We start from the raw sequence: 11,329 nt of genomic DNA, 5'->3' as shown, positions 1-11,329 counted from the left end.
GTGGAACTAAAAGCAAAACGGAGAGATGATCACGGGCCCTGACATGTCAATGATGTGTTATGAACAAACACATATTACCTTGGCATGGAGTCACGAGTAAATGACAAAATGGGAAATAGGAAGATATTCTTGGCTTTTCAGGGAACTAGGAGTGGGAAAAGGGTATTCTGAGAGAACAATATCTCTATCAGATCTCTCTTTTAAAATGGAATTTTAAAATAAAGAGCTAAGAGACATTCAAGAACAGATGTTAAAAATAGATAAAGGAGGAAAAACTAGAACTTCTAAAGAAGTCAAATGAATTTTGCTCACATGATTAGATCGAGAGGAGGTTAAGGGGTCAAAATGACATTGCATCATTCTGATGAGCTGCTCTCAGGTTTTACAAAGGAATTCAGTGGAGAAAATGAAAGTCCCAAAATGGTTTTTGATTTAATAAAAATATTTCCTGGGGCCTGTTAAATTCCAGGAAAAGCTGCTAAGAGAAACTGAGGAATTTCTATCTCCAGAAACTGATAATACATATAAAAGCGACTTATCTAGATAGTTGTGATTTGGCCATTTTCATCCCTGAGAGCTGGAAACTGGTCCAGATAACCTTTACAAGCTGCATTTTGATCGATGAAACCAGGAGCAACTTGCTCAATTTAATAGGCAAGAATTATAGAGAAGTACATAAGAGGATAAAAAAAAGTATTAAAGTTCTTACAGGAAATTTCTCAAAGTATAAATGCTTGAATGCTTCCTGATTCTTCCAGAGTCCTGAAAAAGCCCCAGGTGGCAATGGCAACCTTATATAAAAACAGAGCAAAGTATGATGAAAGTGGTAATAAAGACAGATTTATTTGAACGACTATTTTTCCAGTGTGATGGGTAATTACGAATTAAATCCCACGTGGAAATGTGACCCCTAAAGCTGCTGGACAGATCATGTCTGAGGCCTACGTAGCTGATTGTGGCACAGAGGAATTATTGAAGTTTAACTGTAGTTTCTAGAAAGCACCAAAAAGGCACACACATTCAAAATTTAAATTGTTATTAGCAATAATTGTTTCAAAAAGGAGTATGACATCTGCAAAAAATAGAAAATAAAAAGAAATACATCTCTAAATCACTTGCTAAGAGAAGCAATTTCCACCGCAGAAAAATCAATTCATATTTTCAAGTACCATGGTACCAACTGTCACCTTTGCCTGTCTCTTTGTGGAATGGAACATTCCAATTAGGCATCAGGGTACCCACCTTATCCTCACAATCAATGTGCCTCTCCCCTCTGGGAATTTCCTGTTTCTATCACTTGTATTTTTCTTTTTCACAGCCATCTAGATCTATATGCCTTCTTTCTTCTGTGATATACACAGAAACAGGTGACCATATAAAATATAGGTACCATATATCTTCCCTTGCCAACCGATTTCCTCTTGTAATTCCTTCTTTCCTCCAGTTCCACACAGTGTTAATATACATGCCACAGTCCTGACCTCTCTGTATGTATCTATCTTTATTCTTCGATCATGTATCTATCTATGTTTATATACATAAATGAATAAAGTCTCATATTGGTTCCCTCCAGAAAGTACCCACCAACAAAGATAACCGCTCAAATTGGTTTCTGTACATAGAAACCTTGTAGAAATTTATAGTTTGTAAATTTAGACACAGTAAGACTAACCGACTTTCAAAAATCTACCTCACTGTATCATACAATAAAATATATTAGGTTATTGGAAAAGTCATGACATTTTTCCTATGGTTTTCTACACAAAAATGTGTCATGACTTTCCTGATGACCCCAAACAAAGCGAAGTAGTGACTTCACAGCTCTGATATTGAGAAAATTAAATACAGATAGTTAGTGCCACATGAGGTGACAACATAATCACAGCCTCTTCAAAGCAGCCTTGTTGGATCTCACAGGACAAGAGAGATGCAGGGTGGTCAGATGGCCAGCCTACTATTAGACATCCATAGCACCAGATTTCCTCCACATTCTGTCAGGCAGAAAGTGCGGTCACAGTGGGAGCAGCAGCTGATGCCTCCTCAGCACCGACTGCCCCATTCCACCAGGTCTAGCTCTCAGTACTGACTCTAGTGGGGTCTTCTCACTCTCTAGGTCCTTTCGTTTTGTTTACTTTAAAGGAATATATCAGCATTTCTGGACCTAGTGTCATTACATTAAGTGTGTGGGGAAAGCATTTTGTAACCCGTGAAAAATCTACAGAAACGCTGGTGTGCTGTTGTAACCACTGCTCATCACTGTTCTAGGCGAGGACAGCAGTCTGAGAGGATAATCCCTTCAGGTTCTTTTAACTGACTTTCCTATCTTAATCTTCTAAATCACCATGTATACAATTTAACTTCATCAGTTTATTTTAATTGTTAATGTTTTTCAAAAAAGGAAAGCAACAAAAATGATACTAAGCAGCAGCAGCAAATCCAATGGCAATACTTACATAAAGGGATAACATTAATGAGTAAAGTCGACTATAATAAAATTAGCAGTAATTAACCTGACAGAGATGCATTCTTCTTGCAATATTAATTAAGAGATAATTTCCAGTTGCTTCCAAGAAATACATGCAGTTGGCATAGTGGTTACATCCGAACTCCCAGATGGCCAACCATGGTTTGAGCTCTGGATCCAATGGTTTAAAAGTCATGCTGGGCACGTGTGTGTGTGTGTGTGTGTGTGTGTGTGTGTGTGTGTGCGCCCAAGATCCCAGAAAGAAAACAGAGGAGAAGGTATGGCATGGCCATCCTCCACAGGGAGTGATTTCTCACTTTCCCTCTCCCTGTCTCTGTCTCTATCTGGCACATACCCTATTGGAAAACATCTTAAAAAAGAAGAAGAAGATATATAATACACAGTATGTTCTAGCTTTCATGGCAATATTTTTTGACTGACATATAGGTATTAGAAAATACCTTTTAGGTCAGCCTATGGTATGGTGGTTAAGGTGTCAGGATCCCATGCAGCTGATTGCCTAGTTTGAAAACCAGACCTAGTGGCTTTAGAAAAATATTGGGCACCTACACATGCTCAGAATCCCAAAAGGATTTGCAGAAGGGATTGCAGTGTGACCATAACCCATGGGGGTGTTTCTCTCTCTCGTTCTCTATCTGGCCAGCACATGTGCCCTCTGTCAAATTAAAAAAAAAAAAAAAAACTTTCCACCATATTGTAAGAAAAACAAAAGGTAACTGGTAATAATAGAAACTGGGCCAGTGGGTGGCATGGTGGTTAAAGTGCTGGATTCCCACATGGCTAACAGTAGTTCCAAGTCCCAGACTGGAGGCTTTAAAAATCACACAAGGCATATGTATGTGTGTGCGTGACCAAAATCCCAAAAGAAGCAAGACCATCCCCCCAAGGGGTGATTTCTAACTCTCTCTCTGTCTGTCTCTCTTCTGCAAGTGCATGTGCCCTATGGTAAAATTTAAAAAGGAAGAAAGACAGAATGAACAAACAAACGAAACTGACATTCGGGCTGGATAGAGAACATTAGTGAGTGATGGAGTCAGGAGCAAATTAAAATGCACACGCTGAGGACAATGGAGATAGCGGTTTTAGTTTCATCTGACTGTGGACATACAGTAATGTTGATCCAAATATTCAAACGTAATATTGCCCACACCAAAAACTACATATCAAAGGGCATATGGTCAAATACGTTTTGCTTTTTGTTTTTTTGTTTTTTTAATTTTATCTATTCCAAACCAAATATTTGATTCACTAGCATCCACACAGGGCTACATCACAAAAGACACTCCTACAGTTTTGTAATAATAATCAAAATGATTTAGTACTTAGTGCACTGGAGGTAACCTGGTGGTCTAATAAATACCTAATTCATTGTGCATAGATGGCAGCAAGAGTTTAGTCTCTTCTTTTTGGAGAGGTTTTTGCTATAGGGCACGTGCGCTCGCTGGAAAGACAGAGAGAAACAGAGAGATAGAAAGTGAGAAATCACCCCCCAGGGGGGATGGCCACGCTGCAATTCTTTTTTCTCCATTCTCCTCTTGGGATCTTGGGCACGCACGCATATGCGCCCAGCGTGAGTTTAAGCCACCGGGTCCAGGACTCAAACCGCTGTCTACTACATGAAAGTCCAGCGACATAGCCATTATGCTAACTGCTGGTCCCAAGTTTAGCCTTTTATAGTAAGAGTGTTACTCGAGTTAAACGGATAATCTTAGACTTTTCAGAAGTCAATCACGATTACTCTTCTTTAAAAAAAAAAAAAAGTCCTGATCTAGTAATGAAGTGAACAATGTATTTTCCCTTGCTCCCGGGTGGGAGGGGGTAGATACTAGAAATTAATAAGAAAATATATTCTTATAATTAATTGAAGCCTAAACCTGGAGGATTGTAGGTAGCTTCCCCAGAAATATAAGCCTACAGGACACAGATTTTATCAGCTATTGAAGAAAAAAACTTTCAATATCTGCATACATTTTCTAAAAAATAGGAACAATATGGCTTTTTATAACATTTCTCATTCCACAAAAAATAAAAAGGTCGGTATAAGTTTGAGTATATTCATATATCTGGAAATGAAAAATACTGCATTAAGTGCTCTTTACATGGGGGTGCAAGAATATGGTAAAGAATTTCCGAACTACCTGAAATTGAATCTAAAATTGAACGGTATGTAGATATCTACTGCATATTTCTTAGAGTCTTTGCTTTCATCTACTGAAGAAGGATTGGCAACAACCACCAAATATTGAAACCTCTGTTCAAGGAAAATAGAATACCAACCAGTATGGAGCCTAGTGGTAAAAAAAGGTCATCCTAAGTATGTCTGAATGACTCTTTAATCTTAATCATTAGAAATAGAAAATCTCAACTTTCTTTTATCTCCAGGATTAAATCTACCTTTGGATAGCAACATTATAACTTTAGCTCCTTCCATTTGGATTACAAAAGTAATTGCCACTAAATACAACAATGGTGGTAGAAAAACGGAATGAAGAAAATAAGAAAATTGGTCAGAAAGAAAGAAGGAAGTAAAGAAGCAAAAAGTAGACAGCTAGGGACTCAGAATATTGAAAGGAGAGAAGCAGGTGCTGGAATAATTCAATCATCCTACAGAACTTCCAACAAAGAACTCAACATGCGATATGTGACAGACGTTTCATACAAGAGGAAGTATCTGGAGAAGGGATGGAGGTCAGAAAATTTGGCATATAGAGGGTGATCTGATTCTTGAAGAACAAGTTCATGGAGCCGGAAAAGAAACAGGACAAAGAAAAATTTTAGAAAGGTACTCCATGATTTGTGACTAGCATTTCTAAACTCTTTTCTCCCCTGAATTTGCGTCTTCTATGTATTTCTTCTCATTCTTTCCATTTACCTAGGTAATAAAAATATATGTACTAATTTCTTAAAATATGTAAGGTATAGCAATAAGTGGGAAAATGAAGTGAACAATGTATTTTAAGTACAAATGATCTGGTCAATCTAACCAACACTTGGTGTGTGTGTGTGTGTGTGTGTGTGTGTGTGTGTGTGTGTGTGTGTATGTTTATGAACAGAATAAAAGGAGGGATAAAATGGGGAGAAACTAAAGGGAAAATTTTACAAAGCCCTAAACATCATGAATAGGGTATGGTGGTTAATTTTATGTATCAACTTGACAAGGCCACAGAATCCAGATATTTGACTGAATATTATTCTAGATGCTTCTGTGAAGATTGTTTTAGATGAGATTAACAATTAGATCAGCAGATTTAGACTAAAGCAGATTACCCCCATACTGTGAGTGGGGCTCATACAATCAGTTGAAGGTCTTAATCCAATAGATTAAAAAACTGACTTCCCTAGAAGAAAAGAAAATTCTGCTCCCTGACTCAAACTACAACTCTTCCCTATACTTGAGCCTACTCTGCAGACATGTACTCACCAGCCTCCACAACTACATGAGTGAATTTCTTAAAATATTTCTGTGTGTGTGTGTGTCTGTGTGTGTAGAGACTTACATGTATTCCCTATTGGTTATGTTTTCTCTGAAGAACTCTGATTCATATAATAGGCATGTATTAATACTGAGTTACCAAGTTTTATAAAAGATGTAGTAAGAGCTTCCGCTATTGGTTCTAGGAAAAGTGCTGAAGCTAGTGTGATGAACTAGATAACTAGAAGCCACGGTAAAAGTCTGAAAATTAAATGTGAGGAATGAGAGAGAGAGAGGAATCAAAGCTCACTCATAAGTTTCAAGTCTAGAGCAATGCTAATACCGACATGGAGAGCACAGATGTAATGAAAGAGTATTTTCGGGAGAGGTGGTGTATTGGGGTTTGGTGACGTAGAGAGGAAATAATTAGTTTGAGATGTGGAATTTCAGGAACCTGAGGCACCACAGGTGGAGCTCTCCAACGAGAAGTCAGCATATGCACATGTGGACATTAGAAGGGAGAGGAGCTGGATGGGCACATAGACAGGCTCTCCATGTGTAGCTGGGTAGTTACAGAAATCTTACAAATCAGTGCATTGGGCCAGCTGGTGCCATAGTGCATAAAGTGACTGGATTCCATAGGGCTGACTGTATGGTTTGAGTCATGGTCCATGCAGCTTTAGAAACATACCAGATACATGTGCACGTACGCTCAAAATCCCAAAAGGGGGAATGAGGGATAAGGACTATAGTAGTGTGACCATCTAGTACAGTGGGTGCTTTCTCATTCTCTCTCTCTCTGGCAAGTGATGTGCCCTCTAGCAAACTGAGATTAAAAGGGGAGGGGGGAGAAAAGATAACAAATCAGGCTGATGATCCAGAGAGAGGGCATGGAAGGAGGAGGAGAAATGCAAGGCAAAAAGCCAATGCTAAAAATGGGTCAAAGAAGACTACTGAACAAAAAGAAAATCAAATATGTACAAAAACCAGGAAAACAATATCTTAGGGACCTTCAGAGTAAGGTTTTAGTAATGACCAAGTGTTCAACATGCTACAAATTTTGTTGGAAAGTGAACTCAAAAGTTGTCTTGGAACACAGTAATTAAGGTATTTTGAACATTCTCAGCAGAGCCTTTTTAGGAGAGTGGAACAGGCAACAGCTAGAGAGATTAGGGAGCAAACAGGAAGTCAGTGGAATGTGTGTTTAGACCATTCTCTTAAAAATTCGTGGTGATTGGAAGGAGAGAGCTTGTTGGTGCTTTAATACAGAGAGGCAGGCTAATCTAGGATGGGGAAGGAATAGTTGAAAGAGGGCAAACGTATGAAATTTAGAGGAGAAAATACCAGAGGAATTACTCTATTGTTTTTTCATTCATTAATTCATTCACTCACTCATTCTTTTATTCATTCCTTTCTTTATGTAAATATGCATTAACTCGTGCATTCATCATCTTCATTCGCTCAGTAATTGTTCAGAGACTAGTATTCCTCATTTATTGTGCTAGTCAGTAATAATGCAAAGTTATAGGCCCAGGGTCCAGCAAGTGGTGTGGTGGTTAAAGTGCTGAATTCCCACATGGCCAGCCACAGTTCAAGTCCTGGATCTTGAGGCTTGCTTTTTCACTTTCACTCCCTCTCTCTGTGTCTTTGTAGTGCCCTGTAGCAAATTTAAATAATAATAATACAATTAAATAAATAATTCTTTAAAAATAAAAAGGTTATAGGCACATCCATTGTCATGCAACAACAATGCAAGTACCTTGCAAAGTTGAAAACCATATGGCAATCACAGGTTTGGATCCCTGGGTCAGCCTGAAAACACATTGGGAACATACGTGGGTGCCAAAGATACTGAGGAGCTAGAGAGCTACAGAAAGGGAATCACAGCATGATGAGGTCCTGTCAAGGGTGTTCTCTCCCTTTCCCACCCTTTCTTTCACATGCATAAACATGATGTCTATCATGTGAAATAATGTCCATCATGAAATAATAATACAAAGATAAAAACTATGGTCTCAGATGCACGGAGACACTGGCACAGAGTGAACCACCAGAGACTTAGAATTTTCACAATACAAATAGGGGTGAAGACTTGTAAATGATACCTACTTCACTAAAGCAAATAAATAATGTCAAAATGTAAACATTCACAATGCCGGTCAGGCAAGGTTTACAGCAAGTGGTTTAACTCTGTGTGGAAAGGAGCTCTTCAGAGAATTTTTGCCCCTACTCGCCATGTGGAACTTTCTGACAATGGTGTGTTTGTCCCAAGTTATTTTTGAGATGCTCCCAGAAAAGGGCATCACTATTTACAGTTGGTGATAGATAAGATAATACAGGGGAATATTTCCTATTCATCACTAAGGAGGTGTGGTGTCTTTTACAATTCAGTTGCTGTTATCTGAATAGTGAAGAACACCTAAAGAGAAAACCCTGGAAGGAGCTACGTAATGGTCCTAAAGAAAAGCAGAAAGGGAAAGGGTCAGCAGGTGGTGTGGAGGTTAAGGTGGCTGGATCATGTATGACTGACTGTGTGGTTTGAGTCCCAGACCCAGCAACTTGGAAATCATGCCAGCATATATGCATGTGTACCCCAAGTCCTGAGAGGAGAATAGAAGAGAAGAGATTGTGGCATGGCCACCACCACTGCCCCCCCCCCACCTCAGGAAGTGATTTCTCACTTTCTCTGTCTCTCTGACTCTGGTGAGTACATGAGCCTCATAAGAAACTAAAACAACAAACAAACAAATCATTTTAGAATTGAAAATATTAGTGATTTCTACACACATACATGCACATATAAATATATATTCATATATTAAATACAATAAATCTGCATATTTATTTACACATATATCTCAATTAGGGAAAATGTGAAAAGAGAAGCAATATGATCCAAAAGTAAGTGCATGTGAGGATTTTAAAGTTTGTGGGAAATGGAGTTAAAGTGTAGGTTTATTTTGGTGTAAACATTTCTGAAATCCATACTTTTTTTTAGAATGTGCATTTTCTACAAACTTTTTGAAGACCTATTGTATAGGAGCTGGGGGAAAAATGATTTTTGCAGTTTTTCAAATGAACACTTTTCTCCTTATTGGTATACTAAGAATTATCTCAAATTAAGTATGGATCTTCCTTCTCGATAGTGATTATACTGGGGATATTTTTCTAAAGTTATAAGGAAAAAGTATGTTTTCTGTAGTTATAATAACAAACAATACATTGGATTGGCAAAAGGAACAGAAAAACATGAAAATTCTTTAAAAATGCTCCTATCCTCTTCCTTCAAATTCAAAATCAAATGCTACCACACTGAGATACTTTCCTCAACTTTTTCTAAACAGTTAAATGGGGGCCTTTGTCACTACTCTTCCAACTGTGAGCCTGAAGTTCATCTTAGACAGCTTCCTTCTCAAAAGAGACTATCCTAAAGGGGAAGAGGAATAACCGGGGCAGCAGTGAAGCCCATTTAGGAGGGAGGCATCTTAAATTGCTAGGGCAGGAAGAGAAAGCCTGTCACCCTAGGACCAGCAGTTGGCGTAATGGCTATGTCACTGAACTCCCAACCACAGTTCGCATCCCAGACCCAGTGGCTTAAACTCACACCAGGCGCTGTGCATGCGTGTCCAAGATCCCAAGAGGAGACTGGAGGAGAAGAGATTCCGGCATGGCCATCCCCCCTGGGGGGTAATTTCTTGCTTTCTATCTCTCTGTCTCTCTCTTTCTGGCGAGCACACAAACCCCGTAGCAAAAACCTCTTGAAAAAAAGAAAAAAGGAAGCCTGCCACCCTAGAAGGTGACATATTCCTGACAAATCTGAAACATAAGCCCCCTCGATGCTTCCTGTGCCAGATAAACTATAGTTGGTATTCATTGCTCTATCAGGAATCACCGTGGTAACTGCAACAAATTGAAGACATAGGTCCAGACGGTGACACAGCTGTAAAATACATCGCTCTATGTGGCTGACTACATGGTAAGGTTCTGGTTCCTGTCCAGATACCTCCTTGTACGCATGCATGCACATAACCTGGGGCTGACAGAAGGTGGAAGTCAAGCCCCTGTAGGGGATGCTATCTCTCTTTCTCACTTGCTCATGGAAGAAAGAAATATACTCTTTTAAAAATTGAAGCTATAACTCATATTCCCTAGAGAATTCTGGGGTTAAATTCCAAGGTTGCTCTTCCAGTCTTTCCTACCTGGGCCTCAGGTTATACTTGAGATTTTCATGTGAAGTTACTTTTTATCTCTTTAGAAAAGTCTGACTAGGCCATAATTTCTTTCTCTCAGGGAAGACAAAAGACCGGGTGATAATGTGAATCCTAGCTGTATAACAACTAATAATGCTTACTTTTCTCATGTCTAAATTAAGGATAATATCTGTTCCATTGTATTTCATAGGGTTTTTATAAATCTGATAGAAGAGCACACTAAAATCTGAATATGAGAGTTTTAGAAAGGAAGAGGATAATTATATGACATTTTTTATTTTATGTCAAGGATAACCTGATGAAAAGAAGCTGTCCTGGCCCTTTTCCAAAATGGCAGCATCATGATGGAATCACTCATGCAAAGCTATAAAAATGTGAACAAACATATTAAGGGCCAAGAGTTCAACATCTGGAGAGAAGGAAACATTGGCAGACATTAAAGTAAAAACTACTTGGACATTTCCACAGAGCTCCCACATATCCCATCACTGCCTGCAGGGCATGGGTCAAGGGAACACAGCATGGGGTGGGCAAGTCACACTTCCAATAGCAGCTGTGGATGTGGTCAGAGAAAAATGGATTCCTGTCAGCGAGAAAGAGCTGGAGACCTACGGCTTTAATAACCGTGAACACTGTGGGACCAAGGAAGGCAATTGCAGTTAACATTTTCTTTCATGCCTTGCTCTCTGTTGCCTGGAAATTACTGAATCATAGTTTTATTTCTGTACTCTGGAACTCTGAATGCAATTACAAGAGCACCTTCTAAGATTCATGAACCTTTTGTATTCATAGCAATTCAGAGACCAGAACTTTCTCACTAAATTAACTGCCTAGACTAGGTTTCAAAATGAAAAGAATTTTCTAACATCCATGTGAACATGAAACTTTTCCTTCTACTAGAAAAGTAAATTCTATGAATTAAAGCAGTCAAGTAAAACACTGAAACTGTAGAATTCTCATTTATTATATCCTGTGGCCTACAGTAGTTTAGAAATCACTAAAATGTCTATTTTCTGATGAAAGTGTCCCTGGGAGAACAAGGAGTCATTTCCAGAATGTCGTAACAAAGGAAATGGAAAATTCTAAGGGGGCAAAGATATTTTCTTTGTTTTCTGTTTGTTTCTATATATCACAATTTCTACATATGGACCTGCATAAACAAGTCCAAGTCACAGATGTTAAATATGAAAACATCCTACACATTGGGATGCATGAATAATT

General features: G+C 38.7%; 1 protein-coding gene across 4 annotated transcripts in view; it reads right to left on the bottom strand.

Moving 5' to 3' along the window:
* Positions 1 to 11,329, bottom strand: part of ACSS3 (acyl-CoA synthetase short chain family member 3) — a 212,445-nt gene that overhangs the window by 22,430 nt on the left and 178,686 nt on the right. For 3 of the 4 annotated variants that reach the window (XM_027769723.1, XM_006142870.3, XM_014585714.2), the window contains exon 12: positions 710 to 791. The exons of the other annotated variant lie outside the window; for it this stretch is intronic. In XM_027769723.1, the coding sequence (XP_027625524.1) occupies positions 710 to 791 (82 nt within the window). The remainder of the gene's footprint in view (positions 1 to 709; positions 792 to 11,329) is intronic. 4 annotated transcript variants of the gene reach the window in all.

Source organism: Tupaia chinensis, unplaced genomic scaffold (genome assembly GCF_000334495.1).
Source record: "Tupaia chinensis unplaced genomic scaffold, TupChi_1.0 Scaffold000085_1, whole genome shotgun sequence".
NCBI lineage: Eukaryota > Metazoa > Chordata > Mammalia > Scandentia > Tupaiidae > Tupaia > Tupaia belangeri.
This window is presented reverse-complemented; position numbering and strand designations above follow the sequence as displayed.